General features: G+C 44.6%; 3 protein-coding genes across 5 annotated transcripts in view; 1 reads left to right on the forward strand and 2 right to left on the reverse strand.

The window, feature by feature from the left end:
- Nucleotides 1–649: 649 nt before the first annotated feature.
- Nucleotides 650–5,248, reverse strand: LOC116843795 (paternally-expressed gene 3 protein-like). 2 transcript variants are annotated; one of them, XM_032814552.1, is made up of 4 exons: nt 5,057–5,248; nt 4,169–4,704; nt 2,467–3,167; nt 650–2,262 (listed from the first exon to the last, which is right to left on the reverse strand). In XM_032814552.1, exons 1-4 carry the CDS (start codon nt 5,093–5,095, stop codon nt 1,184–1,186), a joined length of 2,355 nt encoding a protein of 784 aa, XP_032670443.1. In that variant the 5' UTR covers nt 5,096–5,248; the 3' UTR covers nt 650–1,183. The 2 variants fall into 2 exon arrangements, with proteins under 2 accessions (XP_032670443.1, XP_032670444.1); XM_032814553.1 differs by having other exon boundaries at nt 4,960–5,113.
- A 1,396-nt stretch (nt 5,249–6,644) lies between these two features.
- On the reverse strand, nt 6,645–14,371 carry LOC116843897 (ionotropic receptor 25a). Its single transcript, XM_032814790.1, has 17 exons — nt 14,126–14,371; nt 13,845–13,954; nt 12,809–12,961; nt 12,216–12,419; nt 11,821–11,987; nt 11,327–11,518; nt 10,938–11,105; nt 10,618–10,815; nt 10,016–10,237; nt 9,795–9,894; nt 9,058–9,235; nt 8,566–8,749; nt 8,283–8,404; nt 8,081–8,228; nt 7,831–8,000; nt 7,442–7,563; nt 6,645–7,266 (listed from the first exon to the last, which is right to left on the reverse strand). Exons 2-17 carry the CDS (start codon nt 13,930–13,932, stop codon nt 6,989–6,991), a joined length of 2,694 nt encoding a protein of 897 aa, XP_032670681.1. The 5' UTR covers nt 13,933–13,954; nt 14,126–14,371; the 3' UTR covers nt 6,645–6,988.
- Nucleotides 14,372–22,698: 8,327 nt separating this feature from the next.
- Nucleotides 22,699–23,313, forward strand: part of LOC116843818 — a 31,146-nt gene continuing 30,531 nt past the window's right edge. For both annotated transcript variants that reach the window (XM_032814597.1, XM_032814598.1), the window contains exon 1: nt 22,699–22,874. In XM_032814597.1, the coding sequence (XP_032670488.1) occupies nt 22,739–22,874 (136 nt within the window). In that variant the 5' untranslated portion in view covers nt 22,699–22,738. The remainder of the gene's footprint in view (nt 22,875–23,313) is intronic.

The following is a 23,313-nucleotide window of genomic DNA, read 5'->3' on the forward strand; positions in this document are numbered from 1 at the left end:
CTAAAATAGCTCGCGTTTATTTTGGAACCGCGGTGTGTGTATGAAACGAGATATTTCTTATTACACGCGCGATATCAGCGTGATATTGCCGAACGTTTAATCGTGCCACTCCTCGTCGCTGATCGATGAGACGGGATGGGATGGAATCGTCGTGCGCGCTCTTACCTTCCGTTAAAAATACACGCGACATAAAAGCGCGAAGAAAAATTCGCTCTCGCGGAGGTCAAGTAGCCGGAGCGATCGATCCTCGAGAGCTTCTCGCGCGATTCCTTCTTATTTCTTCCGTTGGAAGCTGCTGACTGATTGTCGCCGAGTGATACCGCACTTTGCGATGTATGGCCGTTGAGTCGTAGGTAGTTTGTAATTTACAGTTGCGCTCTTTTAAGGTTTCCTTCTCGAATGTCGGATACGCGAAGCGAACCAGGAAGAAGAACTTTCAAACCTCGTGACGTTGTTCTTTAGTTCGAGATGTCAAGAAGAGATGGAAGAGGAAGGCATCGGTCAAAAGACTTTCCAAGGATCGAAATTGCCAATCGATCGAATCTTCAAATACGATTCGTGATTTAGGTAGTTCACTTTTACAGGTGAGGTTTTAAGGTTTCTGCTCGAATGTCGGATATTTGAAGCCAGCAGGAAGAACTTCCAGGCCACGTGACGTTATTCTTTATTTCGAGATGTCAAGAAAAGATGGGAGAGAGAGACGGTTAAAAGACCTCCCAAGGCTTGTATCAGACCACGTATTGAGGATCAAGGATACAAATTTAGGAGCGAAAGTCGATCAATTAGGATAACGCGAATTGGGACTGCAATTACTAATCGATAGGATATTAAAATCCTACTCGTGATCTTGATTCTTCAATACCATAGTCCGATACTCAACTCTATCATCAATCAAACATCACGCGACATAAATTCTGGACGAATTACGACATGGCGAGTCGTAGGACTTCGCCTTATCACAACAGGAATCTGTTCAGTATATCGCGAGAATTTCAGATTACGCGTGCTCCAGCGCGTCCTATAAACTAAATAACAAAGGTACAGTGTTAATGTTCTCAATTGTTAGCACAGTATAGAGTGTACGATTGCGTCTCATACTGATAACTATTAAGGTCGACGCTAAAAAGTGACCTGATATCTACGAAAGGACGAGGCAAGTGAACAAAGTCTACGAGAGTCGAGATTAACGCTCATCCCGGTGGCTGGAGGCTACGAGCTCGTCGAACGCCGCCTCATGTTCCGAAGTGGTGTGCATATACGCCGGCAGAGTCATGCCTAGGACCTTGTTATATCTGGCCTGCGTCTCCGACGTGTAATCGGGCTCGACACCCTTGGTCTCCTCCGCCGTGTCCGACGCTTCGTCCGGGTAATCGTTGTCCGGCTTCTCCAGCCTGACGTAAGAATTCTTGCTGGCGGCCACGACGGGCTCCAACGGAGGAGGCGGAGGATTCGCCCTTCTCTTCTTCGTCGAGCTCACGAATGACGACGCGGGATCCATCTGGAACTCCTTGATCTTGCGGAACTCGAGTTTATCGGGCTCTTGGCCGGTCACGAAGACGCATTCCTCTTTCTGAAAGCCTTCGTCGTCTACGCACTGGTAGCAGGTCATCTTGTCGCGCATGATCTTCTTGCACTTGGAGTGGTCTTCCTTCTGGAAATTCTGCAGGAATCCTTCGATCTCCGCCTTCTTCTTCGCGGTTTGCAGATATCCCGAGTCTACCGCCTCATGTTCTTTCGCGTTCTCAGACTTTGTCTCCTCCTTCGTCGAGGCCTCGTAACTTGGTCCGTACGTGTAAGGTTCGTAGGATTCTTTCACGACCTCCGAATCGTCCGGGTGCTCCTTTTCAGATTCCTCCTGCTGAGATCCCTTGCTATTTTCTGGATTGCCGAATGAGCTGGACTGGCTATAAGAGAAAAGTTTCTCCTTGGGCTCGTACGAATACGAACACTCCTCGAAATCGTTGCCGGTCTTCGGGTCTTTGCAGACCATGCACGTCATGGAACCTTTTTGGACCTGCTTGCAGTGATTCTTGTCGATATTCGCAGAATGACGTTCTGAGGAGGATCCCTCGTAGTTCGAGGGTGACGTCGCTCGATCCTCAACAGATTCATGCTCTTCGTCGCTCGACGCGACTTCGCTGAATCCTTCTGGATTAGAATACTCGCTGTAGTAGGGTGAGCCGCGTGATGAATCGGAGCCACTCTCGTCTTTCGCAACTTCATCCCCGGATTCGTGTGGGTAAGCAGAAGGTGCTGATCTGTCTGCGTGAATAAACAGTCGAGTATAAATATGGAGGAGAAAGTCAAAACATTCCTTGAAGTATCGTATAAATCGCGACGCAAAATTTCCGCGCTTCACGGCCGGGAACGCTGTACCCGTCTGTTGGCAACAAGTTACTTGAGATTAAATCAGTTTGACTCAAGGATTCGCCGGTACTCAAAGATTAATACGACATGCGAGCTTACCGAAATAAGCGTCTTCGTGCGTGGAGTCCGAGCCACGCGGGTATTCCGAGTTCTTCGACGCGCCGGTTACTTTGCCCGAGTCCTGAGAGGAGTCCGTGCTCTTCTTCGGGTACCCGAAACTTTTGGACCTAGTATACTTGTACAGCTTATCGCTGGGCTCATAGCTGTAAGTACATTTCTCGTATGTACCGCCGTTCTTCGGGTTCTTGCACACCATGCAAGTCTTCGAGTCCTTCTGCACCTGTTTGCAGCCCGTCGTAGGCGAATTCTGCACCTCGTCCTGCTCGTTTGTCACGGTAGTCTTCTTGGAGCGAGGCTCGCTCGGGTAGGAATATTCGTGAGCTTCCTCCTTGACAGGATTATAATCTCTCCGTTTGTCGGATACTGGGATACCCGAGGACTCAGAGTAAGAGCCTTCTTCGGGCTCTTCAGAGTTACTTTCGCTCTTTTGCTCCTGAGGTTTTCCAAAAATGGATTTCGTATAGGAGTACGCCTTTTCGCGTGGTTCCTTCATGTACGAGCACTGCTCGTACTTGCCGTTGGTCTTGGCGTTCTTGCATACCATGCACACCATAGAACCCTTCACGACCTTCTCGCATTTTTCTCCCTTGCTTTCGTATGCGGCTGGTACGTCTTGCGCGGTGTCGGTGAAGTGCTCGTCGGCGAACCGGTAAGGATACTCATACTGGTCCGAGTTGGATCTGAAGCAAGCAATCGATCAATGCAACCCGTCAGGATGGATGCAACAATACTTACTTATATACTACTTAATGTTGCTTATATACTACAAAATGTTACTTTAATTTTACTTGTGTTAGAGCCTTGTAAAAATTCAAATAGAGATCCAAATCGTCTTCAGTACGATCCTTTATTGGCTTAGAAGATGAATTATTTTATGGACGTAGAATCAGATGCTTATTTGAAAGTAGCGGATACTTACACAATGGCAGATACTTCAATTAAATATAATTTATAATATTTCGATTAAATAAGCGCGTACTGTTTAATTATTTTATTTTTCATTGTTATTAATAAAAGAATCATGATTGAAGATGTGACGAATTTTTGCAAATTCCTAACAAGTGTTTGTATGTCGTTGAATTTAATCGACCAATTCAACCAGTCGAAATTAATTAATTGCCGAAATTCGTTTAAAACATGAAAACACTCTCTAAATTTCTTGGTATGAAATTTCACTCAAAAAGTAGAGCGACAGCCGAGCCACTCAAAGTCGAATGATTTTTCACTTCTGTGGAGTGAATTCTTCAGTGCAAATCGTTGAATAAATATTCTTACTCAAAATTGAAGAATGAATCTGATGCATTCCACCGTCAGAGAAACAGTCACTTCAATTGATTAAAACATTCATTCATACGGAATCAAAATCCACTCTAATCTCGAGTGAAACCTCATTCTTGTGCTTTTAAATGGTAGTATTTTCACTATCGTCTCGAGTGAAAATACTGCTACTTCTCACTTGTTTGTGAGTGAGGTTTCACTCCAAGAAATTCAGAGAGTATCTGTCGTCAGCGCTTAAATTACTACATATAGCGAAACGTGCCCTTCGTATTATTTTACTTTTATTATTAAACTATTTAAATCAATTTTATATTATTTGACGGCTATTTGTTTCGATTGACGTCAAGTAATGAACTGAATCAATTTAAAGTGACCACCTAGCTGCTTGCTCGGTTATCTCTACCTTCGATGTCTAAAGTTGACGGACTCAGGCAAGAAACTCTCCACCTTCTTGTCGGTGGCCGCGCTCTCTTCCTGTTCGTTATTGTATAAGCAGCGCTCGAACGTGGACTTAGTCTTGGGATCTTTGCACCTGTAACACGTCGTGATACCTTGCCGCGGCTCACCCTGCAACCCGACCGACTTCATCTTGATCTCCTGGCAGTACGCGTTTCTCGAGTTCAGGATGAGCTCCTTGTGCTTCGGGGAATCCTTGTTGACGAACGGAATGTAGAACGAAGATATCGTTTTCTTGAAGCCTTTGTCTTCGTTCGGTTCCTTCTTGAAGCCGCTGTTCGGGAAACGCTCGGACGAGCTTGCGTAGTGATCCTCGTAAGAATCGTAATAATGCGGCATTAATTCGGAAGAGGCGACGTAAGAGTCATATTTACTGTTCCAAGGAGCTCGCATTTTATACTCTATCTGAGCCTTCAAACGTTCATACTCGTAACTTGCATTAGCGACGTGACAAGCAACTAGAGCCGACAACGCTAAATATACCTACAATTATAACTTCAGATTAATAAAAAAGAAAGATTTCTCTCCATTCATTGCTCTACACTAGCTCGAGCCGAAACATCTTGAAGAAATGTCGAGTAGCAAGGTAAATTTCAATTCTATTTTCATTTAACAGGCGAAAAAAAAAATTGATGAATAAGAAAAGAAGAAATCAGCAGTTTACTGTGGACGTTTCGATTGACAATAAACTGTGCCTTTGTATTGCTTCGCGAGATCTCCCCTTCGCACATTACTGACCTTGTAACCAGCCATTTTCGAAGATCATCGATTGTTTTCCGCGTGGATCGTAAGCGTCGAGCTAGCCGTTCACTTCCGATTCCAATGAGATACTCACGATTCGCATCACTTTCTTGCCGAGTGATCGCGCCTTCATGTGAAATGGCTTTATATTGACTTGGTGAACGACAGATTACATTCCCCACCTTCGTGCAAATCCAGCTGGTATAGAAAAGCCGCGCGAGAACACTCTATTCTCCGCCGCCGTCAGAAAAATCCGAGGGATCACCGAGCGTGACGAGCTCCGATCGGAGCGATCGGGACAATCGGTCGATTACCTAAACCACTTTTGCTTTTATTTACGCAACTCCCAGCGCTCGCACTCGACTCGATGAAAACGAGTGAAAATAGTACAAGTAACGTTCGATTATAAGGCGAGCAAGATTACGTCGGTGCAGAAAGGAAGAGAGAGGGACAGAGAAACGTCCAATTTTTATCGTGACAACCTGATCGTGATTTGCTTATGTACACAAAACGCCCGCGGGATTTTTATTGCAGATTTCGACGACACGAAACGATTGCAGAGTCGTTCTTGCTCTGTGCATATTTTTTATCGGCTTGAAAGCTCAGTGAAATAACTCATTTTTTCTCCTGTGACGATATGCACCGAAATGTTCACGCGAATGTTAGAAAAATATTGACAAAAATCGCGGCTCCAACTTGGCAGGCAGATTCAGCATTTCTTCACATATACACACATCGCGCGCGAAAGCCTCAAATATCAAATAAATGATTATTCTTCCGAGAACGAATCCATCGATCACACGCTTGAAGAGGTAATCGATGAGAACAAATTGCGAACTCGCTGTTTGCCAGCGCAGTAAATTGCATGTTCAATTTTCAAGCGGAGACAGGATACCGACGATGATATCGAGTCATCGAATAATCTAATGGATACGTCGCTCTATCGTTTCTACCCTATTTACGCCCGAGAAGCAAAACTACACGATGTGAAAGTATTCGAGGATCAATGACCGCGCGTGTCATTGTATTTTCGCTTCGACGCAGTGGTTTGTCGAAATGTACATGTCTGAACGAGCTACGTAATAGATTAGAATTTAATTACGCAACACATATGAGATGCGACATTATCCTTAACAATGCATAATCCCACACATAGCACAAAAATTTCTCTGTAAACATCAACTATCAATAACATAACATCAATGTTATAATTTTCCATTCAACGATGTAAATGCAATATAAACGTATCGTATCGTATAACAATTATATTGTTGAGTGAAAAATCTCAATATCGATGTAATGTTACTGTTAGTTGGTGTTTACTGGGATTATACCAACATTAAACTCAAGAAGCTTTTAATTATGTTACTAAAAATGCTAACAATGTTATCTTTAAAACGTTACTTTTAAAACGTAAACTATATTTACTTTTAATGAATCTTAAATTCGAACGTTATACTACAAAGTTTTCTCGGTTAATTCAAAGTTGCCTTTTTTGACTAAATTACTATCAATTCAATACTTATCAAAATATAATGACCGTACCGTCTTAAACTGACGTTTCAGCGATATTAATGCGCTGCTTTCCGACAGAGAAAATAACTACAACATCGTATTAAGAAATTTGATTTACTGAGATATATATTACAGCAACATTTCAGTAATAATAACATTGACTTTGACACTATTGTGGGATGTTAAGTGCTGCTAAGTTCGAGATATCACTCAAACGAAACTCAGCGTCGAATGTCGTGCAACACAATTAAACAGATACGATCGAGACTTTATTTTACCTTCGTGCGGTGTTCTTTATTTGATCTTATAACGAAACAATATTGTCTGAATATCGCCTGAGATGCAAGTCGTAAAAGATCGACAGGATCATCTCAAGTACTACTTCTTGACTCCATAGTGATAAGTTCTATCTGTTAAAAGTGCCTCGTGTACCTTTGAATGAGAAGGAGAGAGCTTGGGGAGACACGTGAGGGATTGAATCGTACGATGGACAGTCGTTGAGCAGCGCAGCTTACTCTTTAAAGGGGAAAGGTCGTGGATAAACGGAAATGTGAGAGACGCGCGGCGCCTGGTTGCCGAGCTGCTTGCCGAAAAACGCGTCGGTAGGCGCGGGCTTCAGTTGCAGCTTCGACGCGATCTTCTGCATGATCTTGTCGCTCTCGATATCCTTCGTCTTCTTCTTGTTGTTCAGCTTATCCTTCAGCGAGCGCTTACGGTAATAAATCACCTCGCCGGCCAAAGTGATCATCGCGAGGCCAAGTCCGAACAAAGTCGCGATAAATACTCCTCCTACAGAAACGACCGGTAATTCGCAAAATAGTCAACGATGGATCAATGTGAGAGGTTTCAGCAGATCTAATGGCATGTGATTGAAGCATCGCAAAGTTTCAAGTGTGAGTTGTCTTTCTTTGTTACGCTCGTGATGTAACTTGTTTAGCGGTTTAGCGAATGCGACGATACTGACCTAAACTCTCTAACGTAATACCCTCGTTGTCGTCGGAATTCGGACATTGGGCTTTCAGCGTTTGATTCCAGTACTTGGACGCCAACGTCTCGAAATATCTGTCCTTCTGCAAATCGAGGATCCTGCAAATTGCGTTGTTTACATACGATGTATTTGACGGTGTATCATGACGACACGCGTAACGCTACTATCTTATCATTTATCGTGCTTAATTCATTCTTTTCCGATACTATATGCTCTGTTATTTTACGATGATATGAAAGTTTCAAGTAGTTCTTAAAGCGACGAGAAAAATATTCACATCGTTAGTGATCATCGGAAATGACTCGAAAGCGAATGATTTAAGCACGATGAAAAAAAGAAAAATGATGAAAAAATCGATCCGAGACTTTCTGCTAATTTCCTCTTGCAGATGGCTGCCTTGCTGCACCGCGATGGCGTACGGCTGCTCGGCGAATATTTCGCCTACTTCCGTCAGGTTGCAATTCTTCGTAACCGCGTATTTAATCTCAGACGAGTCGTGAATGAACGCGAACTCGGCGTTCTCGCTTTCTATCACCTGAAAAACGGCGCGTTCGAGTTAAGAGGGAGAATTCGAGACGGAGTCCTCGTCTTTCGAATTCCTCTCTTTCGGTCTACCTTCCTGAAGCCTTCTTCGGTGTCCTTCACAGGACCAACTTGAGTGATGGCCTGCAGAATGTGACCGTACTGTTCTTTTATCGGGTAATCCCAGACGCGATATTCCACTTGATCGCTGGTACTGTTCAGCGTGATTTCCTTCCATACTCTGCAAACGAGCAATGTAAAGTCTCGGTAAACGGATCACGATTGCTTTACGTACGTGTAGAGTTTATCCTCGGCGTTTTTCATGTTTATGAAGTACTGGTGAGCGCTGGAATTCGCCACGACGGTGTAATTTATCCGCGACTGTCTCGCCAGCTGCTCCAACGATTGCACGGGTGACTGTGCGACAAAATACGTAGAAATATTAATGCCAGACACATTTTGGTTAGATTAATAATTCCAGCGTACGTTTCCCAACTCAAAAAATAACAAAGTGTAGTTTTGCCGATAGTAACTGCCGATGAAATTAAGGAAGAATAGGAGGAGTAGTCAGCGTGTACCTGCATCCTCTCCACGGTAAGGAAAGCTGCCAAATTCGCGGTAAAAGTCGCCAACATCAGCACGACGAAAAGCCAATATGCTGCGACCAGAGTCCTGCTCGATAACGCCTTGGGGGCTTCGCCACCACCTTGCGGCGTGAAGGACGTCAGTGCAAACCAGAAACTTTCCTTCAATGTGAACTCTCTGAAGAGCAAACAGTTTGTCCGTTAGGCACGATCGATATGAAAGAGAAACAGCAAGTTCCCATTAAAAATCGAAGGTAGAGTGATCAACAGGACGAGAGTTTAGAGCAGTCGTCCGGCAAGCGAAAGACCCGGGTTCGAGTCCCGGCCTAGCAGGACCGCGCTCTCGATATTTTTCTCTTTCTGGAACGAAAAAGATACGCAGATCTCGAAGGCATGGCGTTCCGCCGCCACCTAGTATGCCCTCCTCCTTCTATGCTTGCTGAGCGCGTTCATCTCGTGTGGGAAATAACTGAGACGAGATCTTACCGACAAGGATAAGGATAGAGTTGTTTGTTGTTCCTCGCACTGTACGGCGAATACTTGTCGAGTATCCAGATCATAACACCGGTCAGAGTCAGAGCGCCCACGATGCTGAGCCAGACTTCGAGTCTCAGCACCGTCATGAACTTGAAGAGAGACGTTTTACGGACGGGTTTCCTCATCACTTGATAACAAAGAGTTAACATTAATCATAACAAAAGTTAACATTAATTTTTCTATGTGTATTGATTAAAGCCTGCGGAAAAAAATAATTTGTTGCAGCAGCAAACTAATTTGCTACATATGGACAGTTAAATATAATTCGCTGTGTTAGCTACTTTTTTTACTGCAGGAATCTATTTTCTTACTATGATAATACGAAAATCTACTCCTACAGTAAGATAAGTGGCTAACGCAGCAAATTTGCTACAGATGGATAATTAAATATAATTTACTGCTTTAGCTACTTTTTTGTGGCAGGAGTAGATTTTATTGTTATTATCATAGCAAGGAAACTGGCTCCTGCAGCAAAGAAAAAGTGGTAAGCAAATTATGTTTATTTGTCCATATGTAACAGAACTTTTTTTCCGTGTGCAATTCATGTCGTAGGAGAAACCGGAAAAAGACAGGGAATGGAGGCAGAAACAAACTGTAGTCGTTACAGTTACGTTATAGTTAAACTAACGAAGAGAGAGATTATAACATACTGTTATCACAGTACGGTCAATTTGTTAATTAATTACCGATTAATATACCGGACTGCTCGAAATACGGAGCGACAAAGTCAATGACTTCCTCCCGCTCCGACGTCATCGTTAACGCCGCTATAGCGATATCGGTTTCCTGCAAAGATATTGACGAATAACGTAACAGTTGTAGCCAAACAAAATCGTTCAGTTACTTCAATTTGCAAAATTCCCTCGGACAATATTCGCACAAATATGTCAAAGAAAACTCAACTTACCCCTCGAGCTAAATCACCTATCAAGCCAGTCCATTCGCCATTAGGCGATTTCTTGCCGAACTCTTGATCTTCGGGGATGACGAGATCGTAATCGAACTGCATCACTTCGGATAGTTTTTGTATGAAGTCGATGCAGTAACCTTCCCAGATCTCCTTTCCCTCCTCGTTGTGCATTTCTTGACCCGTTGCTGGATCTTTCTTAATGACCGACCAAGGGACCGCCTATTTCACAAATTACTAGAAGTGAAGACTTCAAGTCGAGCTAAGGCGTAACGGAGTTCACGCTGTTAGCACCAATAAAGCTCTAGTAAGACGGTTCTTCAAAGTGTTAAGTTTGAAACATATTTGATTAGCATAAATAAATCACTAATATTAATTAATCCATTTAATCAACTCACTGATTAAATGGAAGTTCATAAATAACACGATTGAAACGTCGATCGACTGATTTCAACTCAAATGAGATTAACGATAGCGTTTTGCTCAATTTCTCCCGTCTGTTTTATTAAACTACTTATGTCAGTTTTGCAAATACGTCTTCGCAGCTATACTCGTTTAACGGTACTCGATGAAACGGAGCCTCAGTGAAATGCGGTTCTTACTGGTGCCGTTCCAATCCGGAAGAATCGCCTGGCTGGTTCTATTTTCTTCCCGTCCGCTTCTTTAATTTTTGTACGTCTCGTCCAAGTCGCGAGTGATTCCACGTAGCCGCTGTTGATCGTCTGCAGCTCGATCTCCGCCCTGTAAGTAATCATCGACTTCTCTGCCCAGTACTCGAAAGTATCGTTACTGTCCAGTCTCTGAAACGTAACGAGAACACAATTGAACGCGTGTTTAGTTTTTAATTAATTTGTTTCAATATTCTACAATATATGATTCTCAAAAATTCCCTTATCTTGAGATCAATTTCAATGATACTCACTGTCATTAAAATCTTGTTGAATGTCTCCGCTGTAGAGTTCGAAGCTGGAGTGGAATTAGTGGAGGAGCACTGACCTGTTTTTGGCTCTACACTTATACCCGCCTTTTGTACGTCGCTCATCAGGCTCACGATCAGGCCGATTAATCGTTTCAAATAAAAGGGGAATATCTAATGCGTAATAAGACTCAATTAATTCCGACGATGATAATTGGTTTCTGGAGGAAAATATTTTGCTCTCATAAAAAAAAATAAACACGAGAACGATATTTGTCTGAACGTTAGTCAATCACACTGTGTTCACTAGAGATTTTTGCATAAATTATTGTATAATTACTTTGATGTGGAATGATATAAATTTTGGTTTTCTTACTAATCTTACTAGTACAGACCTTGAAGTTTATGGGACAATTGCAGGATGCCTCGCCTATCAAACGACAACAGATGTCGATCTTCATAGTGAGGATGGTGAATGAGACGTTCAGCTGAGACTCACCGGTGAGATATCGAAATTCCTGATAATTATTGTCCGTAAATACCAAATTCCAAATACCCTCTCTCTTAACTAATCCTCCCTCGATAGCCTAAAAAATTATTTACGCTTAAGAGTAACTTACATATTTGTATTTTTACGTGTAACTAAAAGTCAAGTTTAAAAGTTAAGTTTCAAACTTAATAAAAACCTTTATATATTAATAAATATCTTTATAAACCGAATATTATTTTAATTTATCAAGAGAGAGCTAATTTATTAGCTGGGTTTAAAAATAACCTAGTTAAGCAAACAAATAATTACGATGTCGTCAAGATAACGAGGAAATGACCAAACGGCTCACTTTTCGATCGACGTTTCGATCATTTTTTCGTTAGCATAATTTTCGCTCACCGTCTTAAAAAGTTCCTCCATCTTTGGCGTACTGGCGTAAATGGCGTAATAAGAAGGCGACGGCCGCATACTCCGTATTTTCGACACCGTTCTCTCCGTCAATTCGTCAATAACCACTAGCCTGATGATCGAATTCCCGATGAGATAATAAAGACTCTGATTTAGCTCTAAAAACATTACACAGCACCTGACACATTTGTCGCATTTTGTCGTACAATGTCGGTCGCACTACGTTCGTCCTCGACTTGGATTATCCATGAAAGCGTGCGCCGTACGTAAAATAGATAAATAATGCACCGATACGATGAAGGGAACTTTACAAGGTAGGCACTCGAGGAAAATTGTACTATCACCGCATATAACGACGAATCGTTATCGATCTTCGCGCCACGCACCTCTTTCGTCCTCGAAGATCAGGCCGACATCCGTCGCATTTTTCATAAGCAACAGATCGTCGATCGTCTGAACGTAGGGATTAATGCTGCAATCGCCGCGTTTGTATATTATCCCCCGGTCGTCCGCGATGTTCCGCAGTTTGTCCCAGCCAGTCCACGTCATATCTAGTATGATGCTTATTCCTTTGTACAGAATGGCGCACACTGTCGGGTAACGAAGAATGAAGATCACTCTTCGGACATTGCGAAACTATCGCGAAACACTCTCTACGTTTCAACTAATAATTATAAACGGATATCACGTGTGTACTCTGTACAACGTGGAAAACAATAATGTCTCTTATCCAAGAATTGCAAGTGAGTCAGCTGACATGTACCAAAGTGCACGAACCGCAAAAGACGTCCCATACAACACAACGTTTAAGATCGGGACATAAGATGTCTTAAAGACATCTTAGGGACGTCTTACACTCCGACGTCTGAGAGACGTCTTTAAGATGCCTTTCAGATATCTTACGTCCCGATTTTAGACGTTGTATTGTATAGGGTGTATTGTATAGGGTGACTTAATGATTTTTCTCGCGGCTGAATACCTTTTTCAAAACTTGCTTCCACATTTTCGCGATTCACCATAACAGTCACAAAGTTCACGGTGATCATGTCGTTCGCGAAACTCTGCTCCGCTGCGGGAACAGCGTCGTTCAATATACCCAAGATAGACGAGTCGGCTTCCTCCAGCACGACCACTTCAACATAAAAGGGATATTCAAAATCAACGCCGGAATAAATAAGCAAGGAATAAACAAATCAACATAATTCCCGTGCGATACCACGTCTTTTATAATGATTGAAATCTTTGGCAGCGTTTGGCAGAAGAAGCCATTTTGCAACTGTTGTGAAATTCGTGAATCTGATTGATGTACGCTCTCAGATTTAATCAAGACTAAGAGCGTGCATCAATTAGATCCTCGAATTCTATAGCAGTTGTAATGCAGCTCTCTCTGCTGAACGCAGCCATTCTTTCAATTCTGGTTCGAATCTTCGTCAGACAAAGTACAGACCATACGCGGTAAAAAACATTTTGTATTTGTATTGAACTTGATCCGTGTAGAAATGTTTGTGTAAAATACTTGTATGTTAATTTAACACATTGTCGTCGTATCATTTTGACTATTCTGCGTTGAGTTCGTATTCACAATTTCTTAGTGTCAGAATAACTATTTGTATGTAACATGTACATTCTTGGTGACATACTTTTTATGTAAAATATACAGATAAGTCTTGTTATCAGCATATTTGTTCTGTGTTAAATTAACACAAAAATTAGAGTGGATAAATTGTTAAACAAATCTGACACAAAACTTTCTGCAGTGTAAGTTATTTAAACCAAGAGACAATATAAACAAAATCAATTATACAAATTACATTAAACTCAATTAAAAAACAATGTGTTTTAGTATGTACGATCTGTGCATTGCGCATGAGACATGCAAGCGTGCATTGCATTCGCGCGATGCATGGGACGGGCGAAAGGTCATTGTCTATAAAACTTATCAAAGGTGGCTGAAAAAAGTGTCGTTTGGATTGTACAGTGAATAAATTTCCGCGAAGAGTGAATTCCGTACTTACACAGATTCATCGGCGTTTGACAGAACGTGAACGGCAAGAGGAGCGCGAGGCTCATCAATACGGGCGGAGTTCGCGTTCTCGTTGGCATAGTGAGAGAGTTATGCGTCAACCTGTTAAAACCGGGAGAGACGAGTTAACTTGTCACCTGTGAGATGACAGGAACATCACAATCGCGCACGCACGGGAAGAACGGCGAGCCGTTAGTTTTCTCGTTCTTATCGCGCGAAAGCACTGCGATCCTCTGATGTTTTCTCGCTTCTGCTTCTTCATTTCATATTTACCTGCTTCAGCGATTCTCAACGGAGGATCTTCTTCGATTCAGGATTGACCTGCTAGGTTAGCAGGTTAAAGGCCGCGCGGCTAAACGAGCGATATCTTCTTGTATCTCATGCAGCAGGTGCCAGGACAATACGGACGGCGCGGCGCGACGAAACTACGACGACGAAGTCACGCCTGCGCCGATGTCGAAGCCGTAGGAGACGCACAACGATCGCTTATGAATATTAGACTGGCACCTATCGAATGGTAAATCCTTTTTCCGCAATGAGTCTACATGTTTCTCTATGTGGACGACTCGTACGACGACGACGAGTCGTCATAGACGTTCTACCGCTCGACGCCAACTATCGGGCCATCGGGCCATCGATTTATCACGCGACTCGTAAAGTCGCGTGTACAACACGCTAATACCAACATCCCCCGCGCGCTTAAGACCGGAAATGGCGAATTTTCGGCTGCATTCTGTCTCATCCCAGGTAGCACACACACGTTTTAGAAATGTTTTATAAACGTTAGAACTAAACGTTTCATAACGTTTCTGAAACGTTTCTCATAAGTAAAAATCTCCAAAAAACGTTAGATGAAACATCATTTTTGCGAAAAAAATCATTGAAGAAACATTTTATAAACGTTTCATAAATAGGGTTTCAGAAAGGTTCTTGAAACGTTTCTTATTGGTGCTTTACGGTTCTGAAACTATAGATACGTTTAAAAAACGTTTCTGATACGTGTATGTGTTATCTGGGATGTCGTTCACGAAAACCGTTTATCCTTTAAGTCGCAACGGATACGGCGAAATTGTCAGCGATCCTTTACACACTATTCTCTAAATTTCACTTAAAAAAGAGAGAATGAGTCTCTCAAATTCGATTTTTTTATTGATTTTTCACTCATAAGAATCATCAGAATCGTCGAATAAGTATATTCGCTCAGGATTGAAAGATGAATCTGACATGCAGAATAGCTTGATTGCAAAATAGTTTAGACACAATGAATTTGGGAGCTCACCAAATTGTTAAAATTGAAAAAAATTATTATCGATGAGCTTACGCAATAACAAGTATTTTCACTGCCGTTCCAAATGAAAATACCCAAGTAGAGTAGAAAATTACGATGACATGAAAGTGACAAGAAAATGATCGACTCGTGGTTGAAAGACAAGTTTTCTAGTTATTTCTCTGTCATTTTGACATCATTTCGACGTCATTGTAAATTCTTGTTCTGCCTGTCTTTGTATTGCTTTTATCATTTCAAACGAGACTGCTCCAAGAGAAGACGTCACAGGCAGAATATGATTGATGCAGGTTTCTCTTGTCGTGCATTTAGTGAATCGTTGCTTTATGCGATATATTTTTATTATTATAGAGATTACAGGCGATCGGGAAAGTGCGAACGTTCGATCTCGTTTGTTAGACGATCGGCGTATCCTTGACGAAGCGGCGATAAGACGATAACGAACGTCACTAATCCGTGATTGTGGATTGTGATAAGGCATTACGGGATCGATTAAACCGCAATCATTATTACGAGGATGATTTGTTTCGCGAGTTGTGAGGTTGCAGCCTTTGTCGTTGAACGCTACAAAGCAGGACGAGCAGATACCGAGACGCACTCGCTTCTTCTTATTAACTGTCTGCGGCTTAAAGCAAGCCTCAACAAATAATGGAAGAACGGTATTAAGCTTGTGTATGCTGCTGCAACAAAATGATCGATACGCATGTTATCGATTAGCTGCCTGCTGCATAATATTCTCGGGTGGGAGTAACAACCATTACCTCTTCGAATTGCCCGCTGATTTTTCCCGTTGTCACGGCGGAAACTCGTGTCTAATGTTGGACATAATGACGCGATATCATATGGACAGGAGAAACAATCGAGACAGACTTCGTGGGCGATGGTGCCACGCCACAAAAGTAACGAGTCACCGTCGATTATTTAAGCGGCACCGGTTTCTTCGTCGTTGCTATCATTAGGTAAACGAAAGTGAATTCCACGACATTCCGCGAGGTCACCCCAGACGAATGAATGAATAATTGTCCCACCCTACATACGTCACGCATCGTGTCATTACCGAAGGTAATCGTAAATCGCTCGCTTACCCGCTCGCCCACTCGTCCGCTGAAAACTCCGGACCCCTGATCGATAATAAACTACATCGACTGCGCCGATATCCCGACAGCTATCGCGCGAAAAATGTTGCCGTCGTAATTCCTCCGCGGCACGAGTTCGATAATATTTGAGTACATACGGTACATATGTTTACATTGTGCATGTGAAAACTAATTGAATTGGAACTTATGGAAAATTCAGGAGAAAACGGAGATAAACAGGGTGAATTTATTTGAAGAGAAAGGTAACAATTGACTGCAGTTATGCAGGAATGATATGACCCACATGAAGTACATTTCGAGAAAAACAAAAATTTGATACATAATTTAAAAGGTATAGATAGCACTGAAGTTCTTCGCAATCGTTCAAGAAGTCAAGCAATTTCCTTCTCTTTAAGGGTATCCATTGAAAAGTTTAATTCTTAAAAAATAGATGAAAAAGACGCAATTAGTAGAAAATGAAAACCGTTTCTTAATAAGTTTTAAGCGTCTGTGAGAATTGCATTTGTTGTTTTATGTAGAAAGACGTATGAGCTTAGTAACAAAAACTAAAAAAAGATAATTTTTTAGTTGAAACATTTTTATATAATTCTCTGGCCAATTGAGAAGCACCAACTTACCTTTCATACCTTTTAATTTGTTTATTTATTCGACCCACTTTCTTCATTTTTTCTATCTCTATCTTATGCCAGTACTAATAATTATTACTTGAAACTTGTCTCAAATGAGATTGTCAGATTTAAATTCAGAGTTAGATGACAGTTTCTCGATTAAATCGTGATTACAAATATAAACGTCACATAGAAAATAATTCAAGTGAGAGAAGAACTTGGATCTCACGTTTGAATAAAAATCTAAATGTCTCGCATGAGACAAGTTTCAAATGACAGCTATTAATACGGGCTTTACTGTCAGTGCGTTTAATCATTTCAATCGGTCTTTAGAAATCTGACGCTCACCAATACCGCCACACGGCACACTACGATCAAACAATTGATCTCTGATCTACCTGAGAACGTTTTGCGTCGGAAGGTTAATCGTCAAAAAGTTGAAATCTAAATGGAAATTTAAATGAAATCTAATTTCATGGAAAACGTAACTTTCTTCAGCTCGTCCGCGTTATACATACGCGACAACGCGCCATCATACCGCGAAATTGCGGCGCGAAATCAGTTTTGCCGTTCGCCTCGAGCGCGTTCGCCGACGAAGTCGAAGTTAGCATCCAAGTGGCGGCCGAAGTCGAAGACATCGGCGATCGCGCTCCGAGGTTGATTAATTTCCATGCTTGAGGAAGCAGCGGCTCGGCGATGCGCGGTCGTGGGGAATAATGACGCCTCGAATCAAGAACGCATCGATGGAATCGCAGATGTTTGGACGACGGACGGCGAACCGCGCGACAGGTGCGGCGGTGGTGGAGACGGCGGCGGCGGCGGCGGCGGCGGCGGTGGCGAAGATGATGGTGGTGGTGGCGGCGGGATGCTTCGATAGTCCTCGCCACTATTTTTAGATCGTTCCCAAGTTAAGGCAATGCTAGTACGACGCTATTGTGACCGAGGGATGACTCTGATAAAATCTTTTTGTCAATAACATCGAGCCAATCGCGTGGCGCAAGCGCTTCCGCGAACCTTACCATTTATTCAGATGGCCCGAGCGGCACAATTCGTCGCGTGTATGTACAATCAGGCTTACTATCGACAGACTGAAGGCAATACTTCCCTCTGCGTCGAAAGAGCGACGCGCGATCATCTTCCCAGGCAGCACGAATATAACCAAAAGATTTTTTAAATATGTTTATATTTCTAGAGAATGTCTGAAAGAAATAAGGTATCTTTTAGACGTCTCGAAGACATCTTTCAGTAAACTGCGCTGTCTGGACTTGTCAGCAAGACTTGATGCGACGATCTTAATCTGAAATTCAAATGCCGGAAATGCGCGCGAATATAATATACGCACAATGCTGCATGATAAATTTGTCGCGAAAGCGCTAAGAACAGTCGACTGAATATGGCGGCTACATGAGAATCGCGTGCGGTTGGCCGAAACTTTTAGGAATTATCGATCTATCGATAGATCGATTTATTCGGTGGATCGATAGACATTTTCGACCGGTCGCATTCCTTTCTAGTTACGCGTTTCTCAGATTGCGTCGCCACATTCAATCTATAGCCGATAGTTTTTGGCGCTCTTTCGCAGCGACATGAATTTGGTTGAGTTTTTTAATTCATCGATGGATCCATCGTATGATGCGCAAATGCAGCGTTTGCTGAATTAAAAAAAAAACCTTTATCGTGCAACAGCACAGTTGTGTTCGCGCGCGTTCACGACATTTGGACTCTGAAGAGTCGAGATCATCACATTGTCCTTCCGACCTGTCCAGGGAAATATCGTCTTCGGTTTATCGATGGCGGGCACCACCAGACATCCACGGGACATCCCGAGTGCAGTTCGTCACGTAATCGATCGTCGCATCTATTACTCATTGTCAGACACGGTGAGTATGATTTATTGCGGATTAATGGCGCATTACACATTTAGAGACACACATTTCTTTCATGGTTGATGGGATAATCGATATCGTACACGCAACGTGTCATTTTCAGGTTATGACTGTACTTATAAATATGTACGTTTGTTCTCAAAGCGCTTTTTCTCTCAATGCGTCTTGGAACGTGGTCGATGATCCAATAAGGGAACTTACTTTCGATTAATTCTCAAAAGTTAAGTCCTCTCATTAGATCATTGGCTGTATTTCAGATTACATGGAGCAAAAGTGTTTAAACCATTTTCAAAACCAGTTGTACACGTTGTGTCGTAACTGAAAATAAAAGTATTGTATAAAACTTCAATATATATCGCAATTAATCACGTCCGTTTGCTTCAAAATTCCTTAGAAAATATGGAAGTCTGTGTAAAATAGTGCGATATGTGTGTACGATTGAATAATGACTTCTGATAGAAAATTTTAACGAAGAAATCGTCCTTCACTGTCGGTATTCTTTTACCAACGACTGATGCGTGGCTTTCTATAATGTTTTATCATAATTTTTATTTATATGTACGGATAGGTATAAATTGATGACTGATCGATGTAATGTGCTACAACACCAAGCAAATGTCTCATTTTATAAGATATTTATATAATCATTTATATGTACGAAGCAAAGAGAAGGCAGACGACTGTGATATAGTGTTTACTTCTCTTGCCGTTAGATGTCGGTGAGATGTAGCGGCGTAAACGCTCCAGTTAAGAATCCAAGGTATCGTCAACTGAGAAAAATTGTTACGCAAAGATAAATTTATCAGTCTGTATAATAATTTCCGTTGACATTGGCTAGGCACATTCCGCGACAAGTGAGTAGCGAATCAATTCAACATTGTATTCTCCATTATTTGTTCCGTAGAATTGTATAAAAAAACAGAAGAAACTTGAGATCAAATTGAAGTATTTGGTGGTATGCACATATCATGACGCCATTGAAACCGTTCCAAAAATATTCACAACATGTATAGGATATTTCCGAAGTCAATTTATTTGTACAAAGAACAAGTTACACGCTTTGCAAATGCGCGAACGAGTGGTTCAAATCGTCCGCTGGTATCGGCGGGGAATCAAAGTCAACAAAGCGTGCGCGAGCTCGTCCGACATCAAAATGTCGAGAAACAAGTCGTATGATTACACGAAAGGACGCACGGATTACACATGCCCACACGCACAATAGACGCAGTGTCGGATATTTCGGGTGATGTGTATTTTCGTTGCATAATTCGGTGCACCATATGCCACGATTCGTTTAATCAAGTTCCGCGCCGAACGCTGAAAAAAACGCTGTTCCAGTTTCTCGAAACGTGCGTATACACGCGCACGCATATGCACACATACGCACATGCGGACGGCGTATTTTGCCGCGCCGGCGCGTGGCCACCGTTCTTGAAATACATATACGCGGGCATGAATGAAGATTTTCTAGTCTCATTCATACGTTTAATCCGTTCATCCGACGAGATTCTATCCCGCGTTTCCCTCCGTCTGCGCATACGCGTTCTTGCGACGCTTCGGGGACGAGGCTTCGTCGCGACGGCTGATCCTGTCGCGGACGATAGTTAACGTTCTCGCGAGATATATGATCGCGTGCATTCGAATAGAGAGATACTCTACGTCGACGCTTCGCCGCGAACATTCCCCGAGCTGACACGCTCCGAGAGGCGAGCTCGGTTACGGTGCCGCGAGAACAGAAGACAAGACCGAGCGGAGGAATAAAGATCGCGTCGAATTTTCTGTCGAATACGATCGCGCGCTCTCGATACTCGAAGTCAAACGCTTCGTCGCGGCGATCGCAACGATCGTCGGAGGACTCTCGACTTGCGTGCGAGACGCGTCGCGAACCTGGTGACGAGAGTCTGGCTTGCGACGGGCTCGTCTCGGGGAAGATGGTCGCGATAGTACAGAGAGTAATATGCCGCGAACAATGGCGTAACCGCCATGACTGGACGTGACTGGCGGTGACTGCCGGCGGTGGCATGTAGCGACATACACCAGTCGTGGCGCGAAAGCGAGACGGCAACGCCGCGGGACAACACTCGCTCGCGCGACGAACTTCAGGTCGACTTTCGCCTGTGTGACAGATCGCGGTCGACTCGCCGAGGGGTTGGCGGGGCGAGCGGCGACGACACCTATAGGGAGCGCGCGACCAATCGCGCTGCCGCCTCGCGGATCGAACGGAACGCGAGATCACGTGCCAGCTGGAGAGCGCAGTAACTGTCAGTGGGCGAGCGTCCGGCCAATGGGGGCGCTGCTGAGTGACGTGACAACGTCGCTCAGGCTGGCTCGCGAGCGCAGGAGTCGACGCAGTCGTCGCTCGACCACGACTGTTCCTTCGTAGCCGGTCGTAGTCCGTGTCTGACAGTGCGGGTCGCTGCTTCATAATCGTCTGCGGAGGGCCCGTCGGGGCCCGCGAGAGAAGACACGCAAACGTTCGGGATCCGTGCGCGACGATTGCTCGCCACCACGATGACAGATCTGACAGCGTCATCGGCAACTAGCGCACTTGGGACAGACGCAACAACGGTGAACACGAGGCGAGGTAACAGTAACGACAGTGCGACAACAGTATAGCTGTGAAAGCGCGATAGCGCCGTTGGTGCCAACGGGAGCAGCAGCGGAGTTCGACCACCGACGACACCGAGGTGCACCGGGTGTTTCCTCTCGTTCCTTCCGAACGCCGGAGGAATAGCGGCCTGCCGAGTTCCAGGAAGAAGCAGCGCGTAGCGGAGGGATATCTCGTTGCGAGCGAGGATACGCGCGCTACGGAAAAAAGGGATCGCCGCTGTGATCGCGGAAGGAAGAACGGCTAAGAGAGAGAAAGAGAGAGGATACGAACAACGTGTGCTCGTGAGAGATCGTGGTAACGCTCGCGCACGCACGCACGCACTCACTCACATATATACGTACGTCGGCGCGACACAGGAGGAAACACGGGAGAACGAGAGGGAGTGAAAAAAGAGGAGAGGAAGAAAGCGGAAAAGAGAAGAATAGGCGCTCGTCGCTCGGTAGCGGGCGCCATTCGGAAGTAACAGTGTCAAAGCACTGCCGTTCGTAATTCCCTTCAGCGCCACGAACTGCCGCCGCCGAGTGCGTGCATCTGGAACGTCAGTGGGACAAGTGAGTGCGCGCGTGCCCATCGTCGGCGTGTGTCAACGTGTGTCAGAGTGGCCTGGCGATCGGAGAGAGAGAAAGAGAGAGAGGGCGAGAGAGCCAGACAGTCAGTCAGTCGGTGCGCTCGTCTCTGTCGCACACACGCGCGCGGGCGTCCGTCCACTCCGCCGCGCCGTCTCCGTCCAACCAGTTGCGACTCGCGTCGCGTGGCTCCTTCTCGCTCTCGCGAGCGCGACCGCGACCGCTCCGTTCCGCCTGTTCGCTAGCGGAGTTTTCACTGGCGCGACACGCGTACCACGTATACGCAAGGTACGTGTATACATACGTGCGCCGCGATACGAACCGACCGACGACGGCGCGGCCGAGTGTGCCGTGCGTGCCGGAGCGGATCGGTTCGGATCGGCGGGGACCGTGGAAAAATTCCCGGATAATGGAGAGTTCCGCGTGTGCCGTGGACTGAGGCGATCGGGCGTGAATCTTTCCGTGTGTATCTTCCACGGGGAAGGTGGAGGCAGAGAGGCCGAGGAGAAGGAGGTGGAGGAGGAAGAGACGGAGGAGGACGGAACGGGAGAGATTAGGTTAGGCCGAACCGCGTCACCGCACCTCCCACTCCCCTGGCTGCGGCGCGCGGGGTGCACCATCTCGCTTCTACGTGCACGCCCGTTCCCATCTTGCTCGCGCTGCCCGCCGCTCGACGAACGAGGACGACGTGGAGGGAGAGAAACGCGAGAGAAACAGAGAGAGAGAGAGAAAAAGGGAGAGCGAGGGAGAAAAAAAATAAGGAAAGAGGGTGAGACGACGACGACGGTGCGAGCTGGCTGGGGAATCCGAGGAAAAGCGGGAGAAAAACACAAATGCCGATCGCCGGTGGAATTCTGGTCGCTGAATCGGCGACGACGACGACGACGGCGGCGGCGGCGGTGGCGGCGGCGGCGGTTCCCTGCGTGTTCTCCACCACTGGCATGCTACGTTTCATCGACAGGCTTTCAGGTTAGCGCGAGACATCGCTATTATTGCACGAGTACATCCGCACCGCTCGCGCGAATTTAGAGTTCGGCGAGACGCGCGTTAGCCGTGTCGTGGCCCTCGTGTCGCGACAGTTTGACGCATCGAACGTTTCCGCTCCGGACGCAAGAGACGGGGTACTCCTCCTTTTTTCTTTTCGCATCCGCGCGACAGAGAAGATGCGGGATCGTTCTTTCGCGTACTCGGAATTTTATCGCTATGCGAACAGAGATCATCATCTCTTCTTTCTTTTTTTTTCTCGTAAGATTAAGTTTGTTAATATTTCGCCCGCGTGCATCTCTGTTGAGAACAGCTCGATCGTGAGGAACAGAGTCGTCGGTTCGATGTGTCCTCCGAAAAAGAAACGTGTCCAGCTGGGAAAAAGGCGCAGCTGAGAAAATTGCACGATCAACCTCGTCCACGG

The sequence above is a fragment of the Odontomachus brunneus genome, unplaced genomic scaffold (genome assembly GCF_010583005.1).
Source record: "Odontomachus brunneus isolate Ranch 3 - 2012 unplaced genomic scaffold, Obru_v1 Obru_scaffold_036, whole genome shotgun sequence".
NCBI lineage: Eukaryota > Metazoa > Arthropoda > Insecta > Hymenoptera > Formicidae > Odontomachus > Odontomachus brunneus.

Coding starts and splice junctions, on each gene's coding strand:
- LOC116843795 (XM_032814552.1), bottom strand. CDS start 5,095: ATGAAGGCGCGATCACTCGGCAAGAAAGTGATGCGAATC. Junction 3,168..4,168: donor GTCAACTTTAGACATCGAAG/GTAGAGATAACC, acceptor TGCTTGCTTCAG/ATCCAACTCGGACCAGTATG. Junction 2,263..2,466: donor GCACGAAGACGCTTATTTCG/GTAAGCTCGCAT, acceptor TTATTCACGCAG/ACAGATCAGCACCTTCTGCT.
- LOC116843897 (XM_032814790.1), bottom strand. CDS start 13,932: ATGCCAACGAGAACGCGAACTCCGCCCGTATTGATGAGCCTCGCGCTC. Junction 10,238..10,617: donor TCCGGATTGGAACGGCACCA/GTAAGAACCGCA, acceptor TTTGTGAAATAG/GCGGTCCCTTGGTCGGTCAT. Junction 9,236..9,794: donor GCAGTCCGGTATATTAATCG/GTAATTAATTAA, acceptor TTTGTTATCAAG/TGATGAGGAAACCCGTCCGT.